This window comes from Grampus griseus, assembly GCF_964374135.1.
Source record: "Grampus griseus genome assembly, chromosome: 6".
In the NCBI taxonomy this organism is placed as follows: domain Eukaryota; kingdom Metazoa; phylum Chordata; class Mammalia; order Artiodactyla; family Delphinidae; genus Grampus; species Grampus griseus.
Window position 1 is genome coordinate 21,565,821 of NC_139000.1, and position 19,231 is coordinate 21,585,051.

General features: G+C 38.9%; 1 protein-coding gene across 1 annotated transcript in view; it reads right to left on the reverse strand.

Annotated features, from left to right (window-relative positions):
• The window catches only part of UGCG (UDP-glucose ceramide glucosyltransferase), a 34,345-nt gene that overhangs the window by 11,899 nt on the left and 3,215 nt on the right, over positions 1-19,231 (reverse strand). Inside the window, exon 2 of the mRNA XM_082657038.1 lies at positions 5,550-5,691. Within this exon, the coding sequence (XP_082513164.1) occupies positions 5,550-5,691 (142 nt within the window). The remainder of the gene's footprint in view (positions 1-5,549; positions 5,692-19,231) is intronic.

A 19,231-nucleotide genomic window follows, 5' to 3' on the forward strand; every position in this document is an offset into this window, starting at 1 on the left:
TTGCTTACACACATAAAGATGCTACTCTATTATTCTGTGGGCTATGTATTCTAAGCAGTAATTTTTTTCAATAGTGGTGATAAATTCATGCTGACTCAATAGCAGATTTCCTACCAAACCTTCTTTCTAAGACAGATTGAACATTTTTAAGCAAAGGAGGAAGGTTAATCATGTCCATGAGAAAACAACAAAGCTATGTGTTCTAAAAAATACAAAAAGTTGAGGACACAATTTTTTAGGTGTCTAACATACAAGGACTAAAGCTAAGGTAATGGGAAGGCCTGTTTGATTTACTTCCATTGATAAGCATACACAAGTAAAAAGTGGAAATAAAATGTTTACAGTGCCTTGAGCACAATAATTACTGTTCACCTAATATATTGATATATTATGTCAGCAAAAAGTGGCAGCATAGAATTTAGTGGTCAAGCACGTAAGGACCAGGACTAAGGTAGATAAAGAAAGTTTAGCTAACAAGGTAAGATTTTTTTTTTCAAGTGAAAAAAAAGTTTTCTCAATAATTAAGTAAAGACCTGGATGGACCTGAGAGTCAGTCATACAGAATGAAGTAAGTCAGAAAGAGAAAAACAAATATCGTTTATTAACGCATATATGTGGACTCTGGAAAAATGGTACAGATGAATCTATTTGCAGGGCAGGAACAGAGATGCAGACGTAGAGAAGGGACGTGTGGACACAAGGTTGGGGGAGGATGAATTGCGAGATTGGGATTGATATATATACACTACCATGTGTAAAACAGATAGCTTGTGGGAAGCTGCTGTATAGCGCAGGGAGCTCAGCTTGGTGCTCTGTGAGTGGGATGGGTGGGATTGCGGCGGGTGTGGTGGTGGTGGTGGTGGCGGTAGGAGGGAGGTCCAAGAGAGAGGGGATATATGTATACATATAGCTGATTCACTTTGTTGTAAAGCAACTATACCCCAATTAAAAAAAAAAAAAGTAAAGGGGAAAAGCAATGTATACTTTCCTCATACTTTCTACCTATAGTTATTACATATTCTATCCATTATCTACCTCTCATGATGACTGACCAAAATTGCCACCTTAGAGGTACTGAAATGATTAAGCAACTTTACAGCCAGTGGTCTCCAGAGATCAGATAAAAATCTGAGAATGGGATGGGCACCATTCCTGCCACACCCTGAAACTTCTTCAAGGGTTGACTCTTAAGTCCCATAAAAAGTCAGCCATCCTCCCTACCAAAATGTTTGCTTGAGCCAACAAGAGGCAGACCTTAACCATGAAGATTAGAAAGGTTAAGTGACTTTCCAAAGGGTGTAAGTAACAATGAACTTTCCTACTATAGTGAGTTGCTCAGTCAGGCTTGCTCTAAAGAGTTCATTGTTTTTCCAAACATAGCGTAGTTTTATGCTTTTATGATTTATACTGTTTTACAGGTATAAGTAAATATAGTGAAAGAATATGTTTATAAGTAATACAATTCCATAAAATATTATTAAAAACCTACTCTTGGCTTTTTCCTCAGCAAGAGAAAACTCTGTAATATATAGTACTAGACATCTACTCAATGGGAAGAAAAAGGCTATGCTAGGTTGTAGCAAAAACTTTTTCAGAAGTATATGGTGTTAGTATAAGTAAGGGAGGCATAGTTTACCTTTATCCAAATGCAAGATTTAAAGTTTTTGTTTTTATTGATTACACCTCTTAACCTTAATTTCAAATGAAAAACAAATACCTCCTGATAAGCCAGAGTGCAGATGAAATTCAATTCACTTTATCTAAAAAATGTTCAGACTCTTATTAAAGATATAACTTTCCCTTAGATGTGCCTGATATTAAAAATTATACCAAATTGGAGGTAGTATTCCAAGTGTTTTCTAAAGTATTAGATTTTAACCAAGAATCTTCATTTTTCAGCTAGAATCTCTATGTTTGATCAACATTTAATTTGCTAGGAATTTCTGTACTTAAATAGTTAAATCACTCCGACTACACTGCAATTGGTAAAACATAAGATATTAAGTTGATTAAAAGTTTTGGTTTTTTTTTTGCGGCGGGCCTCTCACTGTTGTGGCCTCTCCCGTTGCGGAACACAGGCTCCGGACGCGCAGGCTCAGCAGCCATGGCTCACGGGCCCGGCCGCTCCGCGGTGTGTGGGATCTTCCCGGACCGGGTCACGAACCCGCATCCCCTGCATCCGCAGGTGGACTCTCAACCACTGCGCCACCAGGGAAGCCCTAGGGTAAATTTTGAGTGAAAGATAGATGCTTCCTTTGAGTGAAAGGAAGATGTTTTGTAAGAAAACTGCTCTGAATTCAAAGTTTTGATAAGTTATATCAAAAACTTACTTTCAAGAACTAGGTAGTTTACATGATTTTTCAAATTTATTTGGTAAAACACTAATCTTTCAGACATAGTAGTTTTATTACATGTATTGTGCCGATCTTTCAATAACTGAACCTATTTTCAATCTTTTTAAATTCTTTACTGTCATCAGTGACAATAAAGAATCCAAGTATGGCACTGGACTTCAAACATTTTAAACCCATTCTATATTTGCAAAAAAGAAAAGAAAATCACAATTACCATAACCTCACTCTGTTAATAACTCTGATCATTCATTTAAAAATTCTTCATATGGCCAGAATTTACTAAAGTAAAGCCATCAAGACACTTTAGATGCAGATTACTGAATCCTCCTACTATGGCTGAATTTCTGCCTAAATGCCTTCTCCTATGCTGATGCCAAATGAGTACTCGATTTTGTGAAAAATGAATTGTATTCATTTTTTTTATTCTTATATTTTTTCCAAGAATTTTTTTTCCCCAAGGAATAAATATCAATATAAGGTGGATTTACAAGATATTTAAAGCATAGATGTCTTTCAGGGCACTTAGTATAATAACAGTCTCACCAAAATTTAAACCTAGAAATTCAGACCAAGTGTCCGTAATTAATCTTCTTGCACATGTCTAAAATTAAATGAAATTTTAGTATTTCAGTATGTTATATACATATTTCCAAATGGCCTATAAGGTTCCAAATCAAATAACAGAGGAAGGAGTTACATCCAGAACAAAAACGTTTCCATACTTTTATAAAACAATGTTCACATTTGACAAATGGAGAATATTAAAATGTGCTGGGCCTGGCAGTTACACAAATGTTCACTTCATGACTATATGCCTCCTTGATGACACAAACAACTCGTGTTCACACTCAGATTTGTGCGATTTCAGTGGTTTAACTTCAGTCTCCTGTAGAATTGCCATTGCTTTTGGTCTTTTAAAAAGCAAATATAGTGCAGTGAGATCAACATTTCCTTTTAGATTGCAGGTACTCTGCACTTTTGCTCTGCTTTCTAAATGTTCTTTTTACACAGCTAACAATTCTTTTGTAATTAGAAAATAAAATTATGAACTAAAAAAGAATGAAAACAATCCCTTGCATATAATGTTATTCATTTTTGTAATGTGTCAAAACAGCTTCCTCCTCAACCAAATAAATGTCTTAATGACATAACTTAAGCGGAAAAAGAACTTAAGTGGAAAGAGAACTAAGTGAAAAACTAGAGCTCTGGAGATAATTCCAAACTGTATAAAAAAAAACTTCATTCAGAAGAAGAAATCAATTATTGATTCATCCCAAATGTTCATAGTTAATGGATACATATGTTCCTGGGGTTATTTTAAGAAACTCTTTAAACCCACACTAACTTCCAAAACCATTTTAAATTCCATGACTATTATCTCACAAGAGCAGCAACATAAAAATTCCATAACTAAGTTTTAAGAGTGGTTGAATAGGGAAAGGGGAAAGGGTTGGATGCTGGTTAAAAAACTGAAATTTGTGAGATTAAGTTTCACAAGGATAAAAGCATATGGTTCCACACTATGCTCTGAAATTTATTCATAATCAATGAAAATATTCTTTCATTCACAAAAATAAATTCTCCTTTACATTCACTTATATAAGGTGAGGCTTGAAAAACTTCCATTTTTCTTATTGCAAAGCTTATTTTACAATTAATTTTGTTTCTCATCCTTCCTGAATTATCAAAGGCCACTTTTTTGCATTTTTAGTTTGAAAAAAAAATCAAGTACCAATCTGCTTATTTTTTCTAATTATATATTTAATTTACTGAAGATAATGCATGCATATGATTCAGATCTCTGAAATTATTAAATATATATACACACACAAAGTAGAAGAAATACGTAATTTTCTGCTACAAATTAGCTTCAAATGCCTAGACTTCCAAAACTCCAAAAGCAATAATATAGCAACACTAAAAAATAACTGAATGATACTCATGTCTACACACTGAATAAGAGTTGAATTAAGGCTACCATGTCTGTGTCTTCTTCTTAAAAGAAATGAAATAACAGCGTGAAAACCAGTCACCATGAGAGTGTGGTGTGTAGATGTCATCTTCTTTCTCACTACTTGGGCGACATTGTTCTAAAGAAATAGGAAGGAAAGAGTCTCCGACTGGCAAAAACTATGGAAAAACCGAGGCAATGATGGTAAAAACTGAGGAAAGTGAGTAGAGACCACAGAGGGAAAATTAAACTGGACTGAAAATCAAGCAGGTAGAAATTTAGACATATTTTCACAAGTAATCTACCACCGCTAGAACATGCTTTCAAAAGCAGCGTCTCAAATAGGCAATTGAAAAAGTTGCCATAAAACTAAATACAAAAATTAAGGAATATTAAGTTTTCCTAAGAAACTAAAGGGAAGAAATAAAAAGAATACTCCCATCTCAAGAAAACTGAAGTCTCCAAGGAAGGAAGTACATTGAGTTTATAGATAAATAGATTATATAGATAAAAGATATAAGCAATACAATTAGGTATTAAACCCCAGAAAAATCAAGAAATCAAAAATTAGGTGTTTTTTAAAAACATCTTTACTGGAGTCTAATTGCTTTACAATGGTGTGTTAGTCTCTGCTGTATAACAAAGTGAATCAGTTATACATCTACATATGTCCCCATATCTCTTCCCTCTTGCATCTCCCTCCCTCCCACCCTCCCTATCCCACCCCTCTAGGTGGTCACAAAGCACCAAGCTGATCTCCCTGTGAAAAATCCGGTATTAATGAAGCTCCACCTTACCACTAATTCTAACCCCAAAAGTCAGATTCTCAAGGGGATTTATCATTAGTTCTAGCTGTCCTGCATCCCATTTCTGACCACTGAATATTGCTTTCTCACTTTCACTGTGACTCTCACGGAACAAGATCTTCATACTCAAACTACCGGGCACTTAACACTGTCTGCATTCCAGGAGCTCTATTCAGGGATTTCTAATTCAGGTTGACATACAGGTAGTTAGAAAAGGAATTTATACCCCTTCCTCAACCCCCCATTTCTGTCCTGTGATGACAACCACAACTACTACTACTACTACTACTACTAGAGCATAAATAGGATGAAGCCAACACCATCATGCATTTTTAATACCTTCACCTGATACAGTGTCAAAATTTCTCTCTAAGTGTTTATTATAAGAAAAAATAAGTATGGTCTAGCCCATTCCTATGAGTACAACACTGTACTCACCTTGGGATAATCCAATTCAAAGAATGTTTCCAAGTTGTTGATTAGGTTAGGATCTATTCCTTTCAGTGGTTTCAGAAGAGACACCCCTGGGAGCTTGCTATATGGTTGTTTGTCTGTTGCCTTCTTGTTTAGGTGTAATCGGCTAAAAAGCAAATGATACATATATTAACGTACATTTCTGGAGACTATATTAGGGCCAAGTCTATATAAAGCATGTATCAAGCTACCAATAAATTACTGAATTTCTTTTTAATTGGCATCTTTCGAAAGGGATATCTGAAAATGAAAGAAAGTAGAACCAGGTAAGCTTCCAGTTGAGGAAAACCAGAACTAAACAGAGTGAATGAATGTTCCAGCGAAGGCTGAAGCTTAAGACTGCTGTTTACTGCTGTACTCTCAGAGCCCAGAACAGTGCTAGGCCTGGAGCAGGCATTCAATAAATACCGGCTGAAGAAACAAATGACAATGTTAGCCCACACATTAACTGCCCTTCCTCCCAAATCGTCATCAAGGTGGCCAAAGAACTATAAACATAGCAGGGAAAAAAACAACAACCCTATTTGCACCAGAAAAATATGGAAGAGGAACCAGAAAAATTTGAGAAATTTCTGTAACAAACAGTCCGCACAACCACTGATTGAAAGAACTACCAAGCCAGCCTGCCTGGCAAGCAAGAAAATGGGATATCTATCAGGACTCCCAATGCTCACCATCTCTGAATGGCAGGGATGGAATAGAGGGAAATTGAAGGTAAGAAAAAAAATCTCAGTGATGACAGAAATGCCTATTACGGACACTAGAAGATATACCAGTGCCACCAAATCACAGAGAAGTTGGCCAAGGTTCTCAGCGCTGCTCCATCCCATGGGGAATGAGCTCCTAATGGGGGAAGCCATGCCAATTAGAGAAGAGAGAACGTGCCCCAGTTCATGTCAGGTTGTCACGATAAAGAGAGGAGATGCCCTTCAGCAGAGTGCTGAAGTTTCTAAAGCAAGTCACCAGAGGCGTCTTCCCTCCTTCTCATTAGCAAGTCTCCAAGCACTCAACAGCAATTAGAGTCTGGGACAATCACGGGGCCAACTGCAAGATATTTTAAGACACAATTCTTCCACATTTTAACATCTCTGAGATCAATGGCATCTTATAGTTGCTGGCAGCCAGATGGCGGCCCGGACTTAATAGCATGAAAACCAACCCTTCCAGAAGATCAAGAAAACGCCAGTATCAATGCATAGTGAAATATACTATTCATCTATGAATGATTTCTGGAAGTACACCAGTACCATCATCCACAGAAGTTAGCCACAGGCTCACTCCCCTAATTAAGGCAGGGGTGTGCTGCAGCAAACATCTCATGTTTCAGATAAGGCCATAAGCAGGGGTCTCCAACCCCCCCCCACCCCCCACCCCCCCGTCCGAGGCCCGTTAGGAACCAGGCCGCACAGCAGGAGGTGAGCAATGGGCAAGTAAAGCTTCGTCTGCGGCTTCCCATCGCTCGCATTACCGCCTGAACCATCCCCTCCCCCACCCACGATCCGTGGAATAATTGTCTTCCACCCGTCCCTGATGCCAAAAAGGTTGGGGACAGCTGCCAGAATGCATCTTTACGGAAAGAAAAGCAGGCTACTACCTACAATGGAAAAAAATTTAAACCAACCAAAAATTTAAAGAACAGTGTGGTCTCAATTTTTCATCCATAACATCAAACGCCAGAAAATAATGAGTACCATCTACAGCAGTGCTGTTCAGTGTGGCAGTGGTCCACAAGTTGCTTTTTACTGGCCAATGATGAAAGAAATGGAGAGCAAGCACTTAGAAACTTTTACAGCAGTTTGACATTGCCATGCCATCCAAGCATATGGTCAGTCATTTATTTTCACTGTAGTTTACTAAAGTATCAATCCATGACAGATTGGAAAACTTTTCAAGAACTGATCCTTTGCCACAGATAGTTTGGAAAATATTGATCTACAGAGTTCATCTAGAGGGCTGGAGAGAGGTAAAACCATGATCTAAAATTTATATAACCGCAAATATGACAACTATTCCATTTCTAACAAAATAGTAGACTAGATGTCTGGAGAAATCCACCCAGTACAGAACATCTAGATTGCCAGAAGGAAAAGTTTATGTTATATATTTAATTGGTTGAAACAGTTATGTATCCACATGGTTCAAATCACTAAAAATATTAAGAGGTTCATATAAAAAAGTCCCCCTGTCACTCCTGTCCCACATCTGTCTTGTTGCCATCACCACCTCCCCAGCATTATTAGTTTCTTACTTATCTTTCCAGAGATTTAAAAAAATGCATATTCAAGCCAAAACATACACACACGAAATTCTTACATAATATTCATAATTTTCTCTCCTCCTTCTTAATACAAGCACACTAAAAGTATGTTTTTAAATATATGACTAAACTGTTAGAAATAAAAGGAAAGCGTCCCAAGTCAGAAATGAGGAGAAACCCCTGAGTGAGTGGTGCTGGAGACAATACTTGCACTGGGACCATCTGTTGGTCCCTAGTGACCTAGAAATGGTGACAAGCCTGAGACAGGAATGATAGTAAATCTGTCTGAAGAACCTTGAATAAATATGGAATCTCTTACAGGCAAAGTAGAAAACTTCTGGACCACAGAGGGAAGATGGGGATGCTGCCTATCTTGGATTTAGTCCGAAGCAAAATGGAACAAAAGCAAAAAGGCTCCCTGGAGAACACCTAACCACGCGGGTTTGGAACCCAGAACGCAAACTATAGGTGTTGCTTGAAAAAAACCTAAGAGATGGAACAAGAGAGACCGTCATATGTGACCACGAATATAAGAAAAGAACTACACAACGTCTAGAAATGAAAATGGCAATCACTGACATCAGAAACTCAATAGACAGGTCATAGTGAAGTTGCATACACACAGTTCAAAAGACAACTGGAGAACTGGAATCTAGATCTGAAGAAATTATCCAGAATGCAGCACAGAGAGAATGAGAGGCAACGACATTGAAATCATGAAAGGGTTTGAGACATGGAGGCTAGAATAAGAAGTCAAAATCACAGTAATTTTTATCTACTGGTCCCACTGTATGCTCATTAAGTGCTATTAAACTGTAACAAAACATGCATGTGAGGTGATGACCAATTATGGAAAAACCTAGCCCACTAACACACTGCATTTGGCGAGGCTTTAGATGAAAAACAATGTTAATTTAAACTGTGCTAAACAGTGTAGCGTTGATCCTGTTTTTCCCTTCTTCCCTTTGTCTTCATTAAGACATTTTACTTTAAATGCTAATATAGATATACCTCCTATCCTTTCATATCAAGAATGCAGCATTTTATCAAAGATAGGCTGACCTGCCAAACAACAATGAAGCCCTCTCCAGGTTTACAGTGAAGCGAATTGATGATAAGTACTATATCTGAAATTTCTACTCAAAATCATTATAAGCGCAACTATATCACAGGACCTTTAAAAAAATTCTCATTTGTGCCTCCTCCCAGTATCTGTCTATCTATGTATCTAGTCCTCTCCCTCCCTTCCCCCCACCACCTCTCTAACATACAAACACACACACAATTTTCCCTCCACACCCTAAGGGGTCATCTTGTAGTTTGCCCCCTAGCATCCAAGTATCCTACTTTGGAGAGTATTGTTTTGACTTATGTAATACAACGGACATAGCCCCTTGCTACAAATTACTTGAAATGCTTATCAAAAAAAAAAAGAATATCCGGGGCTTCCCTGGTGGCGCAGTGGTTGAGAGTCCATCTGCCGATGCAGGGGACGCGGGTTCGTGCCCCAGTCCGGGAAGATCCCACATGCCGCGGAGCGGCTGGGCTGGTGAGCCATGGCCGCTGAGCCTGTGCTCCGCAACGGGAGAGGCCACAGCAGTGAGAGGCCTGCGTACCGCAAAAAAAAAAGAATATCCATTAAGTCAACACGCGCACGCACACACACACAATCACATAGCACTCTGCTGTGCACACAGTGGTGCTCCGTAACTACTCACCGTTCCCTTCCTGAACAAATCTATTCTGAGCCCAAATGTACACTAGGCATCATCCTATGCACTGGTGATACCATGATAAACAGACGGACTCCATACCGTCAAGGAGCTGTGGTTTAACGGGGGAGGCGCCCACATACAGAAGCTCTTCTCCTTTTAAAACTCCTAGAGAGGCCAACAGAGCCATGCTCTAGAGCAAGAATACCTACCTGAACTCTGCCTGCCACACAGACATGATGCCGATGGGTACCTTGGCCATGGCCAGTGTGTTGTAAACTAATTTGTAGTTTCCAAATTATGAACAACAGCCCATGTGCCTGGAGTCTCAAAAGTGGCTTGAATGGTGAAGTCCCCCAGTGGGCCTGTTTCATGAGTGTCTCTGACAGGGTCTTGCAAGGTTTCCTGGTTTCAAAGCAGCTTTTATTTAAGTATCTCAGGTCAGGGTTTCTGCATTACCTAGGTGGCATGAGCATGAGCTTACTGCCCTGACACCTTGCACAGGATTTCCCGTGGGTGCCCGTTTCCAACCCTACCTTGATCAGGTAACTTGCTTTCTTGCAGGATCCTGGGTACAGCACTTTCTCCGTTTCAGCTGCTACACTGGGAATCCACTTCTACTTTCCCATCGTGCATTTGGCTTGAAGCCTTGACCTTTTTGTAGGGGAGCCAGGGAGTACTTTTTCTTGATACGTAACCCATATAGTAAAGTCACGTGTAAGTACACAGCTCAGTGAATTTTCTCAAAGTGAAATACTCATGGAACCAGTACCCAGCTCAAGAAACAGAGTCTTACCAGAACCCCAGAAGCTCATGAATGTGCCTTTCTACTAACTACCCTCTCCTCAAGGTAACCACATCCTGACTTCAAACACCACAGACTAATTCTGCTGGCTTTAAAATGTATCTAAATGGGACCCCATAGGACATACTCTTTTGTGTCTGGCTTCTTTTACTTTACACCATGTTTGTGACCGTCATCCTTGTTGGTACCGTTAGTTATAGTTCATTCAGTCTCACAACTGCATAGTATTCCTTGTATTAATATACCACACTTTATCTACTTCCTGTTGATGGACTTCTGGGTTGTTTCCAGCTTCGGGTTATCACAAATGGTCTGCGACTTTGTCTCTGACTTTACAGAAGTATAAAAACCCCTGACTTCCCCTCTCTCACACCTCAGGACTTCAACTTTTGGACAATATGAAGAAGCAGGAACTGGATTTACTCTCCCACCTGAAACAAACTAACAAAAAAAGCAGACAAAAAATAGGAAATGTTTTTTTAAGATACTGAATATCAGGTAGAGAAGTGATTCCTAAGATATGAAAAACAAATGAGGCGAGTCCTCCAATTGCCTCAGCTTACTATTCTGAGACAATTTCCAGGCCAGGAGACTCCTGGTTTTTTTTTAAACGTTTAGTATACAAAATGCCCACAGGCAGAAATCACAACTTACTGGACCATTCATTCCACAGCCTCAGAATCTGCATTTTTACAAACATCTCAAATGATTCTGATGCAGGCTAGCGGTGAACCACACTTGAAGACACACTACAGTAAGCTGTCAAGTCTCTAGGGTCCAACACAATAGCATGTTCACAAGTTTAAAAAATGTTAAATAAATGAAGAGTAAAAAATGTTGGCTAAATAGAGCTGGAAGGTATGGTTAGTCTAGAGACGAAAACATGGGAGTCACCCACAGTTTGGTAAGTACATAAGCTCTCCCAGGTGGAGCATGCCATTAGCAGGTGGCCACAAATCAATATACTAATATTACAGAACCAGTAATGCATGAGGGAGACCAAGAGTGAGTGACCAGGACAGTAGAAAGAGAGCCAGGAAGAAAGTGAAGTCACAGAAGGGTTTATTTGGCTGGGCTGTTTTCTTTTTGAAAGGGTTCAAGAAAGAAAAACATTGAATGCTGTCGAGAGCACAAGATAAGAACTGAAATGTCCACTGGATTGAAAAGTCCACAGAACTGAAATGTCCACTAGAATGTGTGAACACTGGTGACCTCAGAGTACTCTGGGCAAGGGGCAGGGAGATAAAAATGGTTAAGAAGCAAATGAATGAGAGGTGAGCTGCGATAACAGTGAATAAACACTAGTTTCTCCTGCAACCTGACAGTGAAAAAGAGCCAAAGAGTAGCTAGATGGAGAAGCGTTTTTCAGTTTAATTTTTAATTATTTTTAGTTTTTAATCCTTGAGTATATACGGTCAGGGGAAAGAGCTAGTCAAAAGGTAAATAGAGAAAAAATAAAAATAATTAATGGCATGATAGGATCCACAGTGCGAAGTAGGAGTGAAGGTAAATGTGACAAGAATGAAGGTAAAATGGTGAAGATTTAGAAGAGGTGCTGCCAGTCATGGGTGTCAGAGCTATAAACAGAAACAAAGTATTGCCAGATACCAGCGTAGGCTTAGCTGAGATTTGAGACCATGAATGTGTAGTAGTACCAATCCACGTGGCTGCGTGATTACCTCTGCAAGATTCTGAAAGTTGAGAAGCTGTAAATTATGAGATGGATACCGGATAACAGGGCAGACTGATGATATGAGGGAAGGCAAGGGGCAAGATAACGAAGTGATGAATTGTAATGGAGAATTAAGTGAAACCAAAGAGGTAAGCAGGTAGAGGCCACACCTGTGGATAAATTGCCTAGAGCAGCTGTTCTCAGCCTTGACTGTACATGAAAATCACCTAGGGAGTTTTTTTTTTTGAAAATTCCTGATGCCCAGACCAAATAAATCTGAATCTCCTGAATTGAGACCCAGGCAGCAGCATGCTTTTTTTTTTTTAAAAAAAAAAAAAAACCTTCCCAGTGACTCCAAAGTGCAAAGTTGAGACCCACGGACCTAGGAAGGCTAGATTACTGTAAGAACAGAAGAGGGCTGAGATGGAAACTCTCAGAAAGGTCAGCAGTTATGGGATGGATGGAAAACAAGGAGCCTGTAAGGAGCCATACAAGTGGCACGAGAATGGGGAAGGGTTGTAGAAGAGAGAAAGTAGGGGCTCTCCCCCTAGTGAGCTAAATGTTGCCAGTTATCAGAAACGTAAGATTCATAGCAACTGGAGAAATTCCTATACAGATTACCCTATCCGTATGGACTACTTCTGGGGTTATTTTTAGGTTATCACTGGCAGTGTATATAGCATACTGGTTTAAGAGCCAGGGCTGGAGCGCAACTGTCTGGATTTCTGTACCAGCTTCACAGCTAACTCTCTGTGTATCCTTGGGCAAGGTACTTCCTTATCTCAAGTTGTTGTTGTTGTTGTTTAAAGTGTGAATAACAGTACCTACCTCATAAAGTATTGATAGTTGTGAGAAACAGATAAGATTAAGCCACAAAGTAAACATTCGGTGATAGCTATCACTGGTAATTTTTTTCAAAAACTGCTAATTTTAAGGACATTTTCCACTAAATGTAACTTCTCTGAATTACCATAGTTCTGATAAGAGATTTAGAGATACCAAACATTGATGCAACATATAAACAAAAAGGAAGGACTGGAAATTCATAGATTTAAAGATTATTTCATATATATTTAAAGATTAGGGGGCTTCCCTGGTGGTGCAGTGGTTGAGAGTCCGCCTGCCGATGCAGGAGACACGGGTTCGTGCCCCGGTCCGGGAGGATCCCACATGCCATGGAGCGGCTGGGCCCGTGAGCCATGACCGCTGAGCCTGCGCGCCCAGAGCCTGTACTCCACAATGGGAGAGGCCACAACAGTGAGAGGCCCGCGTACCGCAAAAAAAAAAAAAAAAAAAAAGATTAGACCATTATGTGGGTTTTCTTTTTTTTTTTAACATCTTCATTGGAGTATAATTGCTTTACAATGTCGTTAGTTTCTGCCGTATAACAAAGTGAATCAGCTATACATATACATATATCCCTATATCCCCTCCCTCTTGCATCTCTCTCCCTCTCACCCTCCCTATCCCACCCCTCTAGGTGGTCACAAAGCTTGGTTTTCTTTTTAAACATAAAGTCAACTCTTATGTATTAAGAAAGATTAAAGGGGGAAAAGGGAATCATCAAAAGTCTCAAATCATGGTTAAAACAGAATAAGTCAAAATATGGGATAAAACATTTAATGTAAAGTTTAAATTATATCCAGTATTTAAGCTAAAATTGTATTCAAGGTTTAAATTACACTCAAAATTTAGGAACCAATTTAAAGTTCTATAGGCGTCATCCAAATGTATAAAAACAATGCAAGTATGAGAGTGAGAGGCATTAAATGTCACAAATTATTATTGCCCAAAAATGACCTGTTACTGTTTTATTAGGTGAGCTCTCCTTTAAGACTATTAAATGGGTTCTCAGTTGGGCAGAGGTGCTGCATAATCCTGGCTTCTCGAAATCCCTCCATCCTCAGAGCCTGGCTCAAAGTGTTGGATTCTGTAGCCACATGAATCCCCCCCTTCCCTTGGCTCTGCTGGAGGGAAAGACTGTCACCCTCAGAGCTGAGAGGCGGAGGCAAGATAATTGCCACAATGCTGCACGTACAATGTACAAAGCAACTACTGGTCACTATGTAATTCAATCAATACCACCGTCTCTCATGAAGATATTTTCAGGCATTCCAAAGTGGACAGTATTCTGTTTTGTTGACCATTAAATCACCACACCTAACACAGTTCCCAAAGCAAAGACTACAATGCAGCCTTCCTCCCGGGGGTCCAGGCCTGAGAGAAAGCCCCTCCCCGCAGCCCCTAATACCCGGCAAGCTCTCAGTCAGTGGCAGCATGTCCAGGCACCAGGACCAGCAGATCCACAGTCTGGGATTTTAATACTTTCCTTAGTTCTCTTGAAACAGAATCTCCCCATCTAACATGTATGTCCATTTGATTTTCAGAAATTTGATTTTATTACATTTTCAGGAACACATTAGGTAAAAGAGGAATGAACCTCTTATATACTAGCCAGTGGTTTTGATTGGCTTCATTTTTGAAGAATAAAATGATCCTGAAACTAAGGGAGCAACTGGGGAAGGCAAGAAAGCGGGGTAAATTTTCAATATGTCTCATTTTCCCAAGGAATTATTTCTAAATTACACTTGAAGTTGAGAGCTGGAGTCAAAAGAAAAAAAGAAAATCGAATTCATGTAATTAAGGCATGTCACTGTCAAAGACAGGGAGGGGCAGATGCTCACAGCAAGCTGCCGCAGGGCTGTACCCGCCAGCTGCAAGGACAGGGAACAGAAGGGTAGGTACCATCTGAGGCGCTTTCTCAGAGTAAGAGTCACTTCAGTCTAAAAGGTCACGAGAGATGAATCACGAGCAAGAAAGACAGGCCTTCAGGGTCCTGCTTTCTGTTGCGAGCTAGAAGGACATCTATTCAGGGAACGCTTCAAAGAACTCCAAGGGATGCTAAGGAGTATTCCGGAATATTCTGCTGGGGTTATGGCTGCTTTGGCCTGATGAATCTTCATGGCCTCTCTGCCTAAGGGTTTTCAACTTGTGAGCTGATAGGATGGCCTTGTTTTTCCTCGTTGATTTTTATTTCCTAACATCTCAGTCTCTAAAATTGTTACTGTCCTTTCCGTCATTTTAGTTGTTTTATCTTTCAAACCTTTAGTCTCCCCTACTCAACAGTTTATTTAATGGTTTGCACCATTTTAAAATGACTGATTGTACAGTTTTGTATTCGAATTGAGTTTTGGGTGGCAGGGGGGCCTGGAATGAGGGGAAACTTCTGGGAGAGGGCTGGCTATGCTCATCCCCTTCTGTCAGCCCCTTGCAGCAATCTTAAGACAGCGCTACACCTCCCAGAAGTGAGGCACAAGAATCTCCCTAGAAGCTTCTAAGGGAGAAGATGGATTCCTTGAGGGCAAAGTTCACCTTGCTCAACAGTCCCAGACTGTGCTGTGCAATTCAGCTGAACCAACTTATCTGACATTAGGAATTTTCTCCTCTGCTCCGTGCCATCAAGGCTGTTAATGTTTCATGTAAAATTAAGTTGATTGCTTGATCAGCAGATCCCCTACTTCATATAGTCCATGCCAGCAATTCTCAATGATAAAAGCCTTCTGTTGTTGTCGTTAGCTATGATTGTGCCCTGGAAGCCTGTTACTGTGTTTAATAATCAGTATGTGTCATGACTAATGTTACTTCCATATCGCACTTATCTTGTCAAAAATGGTACTGCAGCAAAATGGGCTTCATCAGCAACACAAAGCATACCTGGTGCAACATTAACTTTGTAGACACAAGATTCCCCAGAGGACACGGAACAACCAATAGTGAGTTAGCTTTATAGGAAAACACAAACTATTTCCAATGGACAACAGACTTGTACACTACAAAACACGAAAGATTCCATCACCATAAAAAACAAAGAGGAGATCTTTATTAATTTTGCTCCCCCTCCCTCCCCAAAAAACTCCACTCACTCACCCTTTGGTGACAAGAGTCAGCCCTAGTGTATGGGAAATAAATAGATCAAGGTATTTTGCTAACAGCAACTAATGGTTGCTGTTAGCAAAAAATGGTGCAGATGGTGGAATGGAAAAATGGTGCAGATGAACCGGTTTGCAAGGCAGAAATAGAGACACAGATGTAGAGAACAAACATAGATACCAAGGGGGGAGAGTGAGGGCAGGTGATGGTGGTGGGATGAATTGGGAGATTGGGATTGACATATATACACTAATGTGTATAAAATAGATAACTAATAAGAATAGGCTGTATAAAAAATAAATAAACATGTAAAAAAAAAAAGACACCTCCTTACCCTCAAAAGCTTATAATCTAAGTGGGGAAAGAGACAACGGAACACCTATTTGTTTAGATGGGTAAATTCAAGATACTGTGGAAGGACATAGAGGGGGTGCCAATTCCAATAAAGAGCTAAAGTTGACAATAACTTGAATGAGTAGGAGTTAGTAAAACAAAAAGGAAAGAGGGAGAGAAGGGGAAGAAAAGGAAGGAAAGAGAATTCTAAAGAAAATGACATTGCATATTCAAGGAAGGCCAGTAATTCAGTGTTGCTGGAGAAACAGGCACAGGGGATGGCTCAGCTCCTACAGAACTATACATGTCTTGTTAAGGAATTTGAATTTTAACCTGAAGGCAATGGGGAACCATGGTAAGATTTTAAGCACATGATCCAAGATTACTGCACCAGAAAGATTAGGTTACAATAAGAAAAATAAAGTAGATAAGGAGCAAAGCTGTAGGTAAAGATACCAGAGAGTACAATAATCTAGGGCAGAGATAACGTGTACTGAACTAATAATGTAGGTAGGAAAAGGGAGGAATGATGAATCAAGAGAATCATCACTAAATATTAAAACTCAATTACAATTTCCTTTTTGCTTTTTAAAGCTATCATAATATAGTCCAATTCTGTATCTACCCCAGGCTCAGGTTCAAGGGGCTCAATTGCCTTATTCGTGCACCCAAAAGTGGTTCTGATAGCAATGACCCTGATTGACCAACATCTGTCCAAAGTCCAAGTACATCCTCAGGAATAAACCCAGAAAATAAGTTCTCAATTTACATTCTACTAAGGCTCAGAACATCAATGTATTAATGAATTTAAGGCCAAAAAAAAAATCATATTATCTAAAAATAACATTTGAAATGCTAAAATTCACATTAAAAACACAATTACTTTCTAACAGGAAGTTTATCACAGTTATCCTGATAGTGAGTATTTAAACTCCATTCAAAAGCTGTGCAGCAGGTATAAAAGTTGTTATACTAGAAAAATTAGGAAAGGCAGAATTAACTTGAGAAAAAGTCTTCAGGAAAAGGACCTCTGCTTTAGTAGAAGGCAGTTAATATTTATGGATACAAGAAGTATTTCCACCATACCCTGGCACCTCCAGTCAATTAATAGAAAAGATAAAGCCTAACACTAAACATTAGGATACCATGTGTAGAGGGGAGAAAATGATAAATCCAAGGAGGGAGAGGGATGGGGGAGTGAGAGGAGAAAAAAGCAAGGTGTCTTGCTTAGATACTCTTATCTAGCAGTATGGCTCCTAAGAGCTAAACAGGTAAGAAAACAGCAGCCCCCAAGCTATCAAACCACACTAGCTCTCAAAAAAGGAAAAAAATCCATAAAGATCACTTAACCAACTCCGCCTACAGAGGATATAATCATTAGTGTTTTTGTTGTTGTTATGTTTTGTTTTGTTTTGTTTTAGGAAAAATAATCTTCAAAATAAGAGCCCTGAATTTCAAATGCTCTAATCTGAATGTTATCTTTAACATTATAGGGAAATTCCCTGGTGGTCCAGTGGTTAGGAGTCGTCGCTTTCACTACCACGGGCCTGGGGTTCAATCCCTGGTCAGGGAACTGAGATCCCACAAGCCATGGCGGCGCGAGGGGGAGACATTATAGGCAAAATCCCACAAATGTCTGCCATCTAAAATATGTTATGAAATGATTGGGCATCAGTCGATACTAAATCTGGAAAGGAGCAAAGCAGTAGGTAGAGATACCAGTGAGCAGAAAATATTGAAAATAATGGTTCTCTAGTTTATAAATCATCTCAATTTTTTAAATTGTAGGCATATAGGAATTGTAAGATATTTATGAAATTGGAGCAAAAAGTTTCATTGAACAATTGTTCACTGTATTAATCACATTCAGCTCCATTTTTAAAATACAGTCCAATACTTAGCTCTTTATCTCATTTTAAGAAGTTACAATACAATAGAACATTGAATCTAAATTATCTAGATACCATTACACACTGTATTTAATTTTGAAAAAATAACCACTGGTTTTAAAAAAGAATGTTTTATCGTTTTTCTCAGCAATTTCACTACAATGTTTGTATTACTTAAACATTTTTAAACATTAGTAGCTCACAGATTATGCTCCTTAATCTGATGACCAGATATGGAGCCATATAAGGTTTTGAAAATAGGCTCCATTTCCACCAGTTGCAGGCACAAGGTTTTAGGAGAGGACCAATATATGATTATTTTATTTATACTTTACCTCACTTAAAAAGGATTTGAGAGGACACAGAACACCTGTTCAGAAAATATATTCTTCAATAAAATACAGAATGCTTAGCACAATATTTTAACCAAAATATCATTGCCAATGTTCTTTAACCTTGCTTGTCAAACTGTGGAGATTATCAAATTTGCAATTTTACTAAATACAGAAGAGAGGAGAGGACAAAACCTTAGGGCTCTGCTTGAAAACAACTCATTAAATTGGGAAGTATCTTTACTTCAGTAAGAAAGGAATCAAATCAAACACGTAAATAATTTTGATGGTGGGATGAGATGAAAGGAACTTAATTTTTAAAAAGGCAAGATTTAATTTATACATAAATTAAGCTGTTGATTATTTACTTTATGTTCAGTTATCCATTTCAGAAAGATAGAAGATTCCTACTCATCTGTTATAAACTAATTGCATTTTCTCTATTCTATTTTCACATAACTTTTCTGAATCCTGTTACTGTCAATATAAACGGTAACTCTATGGGGCATTGGAAAAGAAATACAAAGACTACAGTATCTTAACTAAGCTAAAGTTTGTACTAGTCTCAAAAACTAGAAGTATTTTAAGTAAAAAAAGTATTTAAGAAAATTCTGCAGTTTATCATGAAGCACAAAATAACTTAAAACTATTCTGGAGTTGTCACAGTCTAAGAGTATAAACTTCCCCAGATGGTTATTTGAAGTATTAAGCTACAT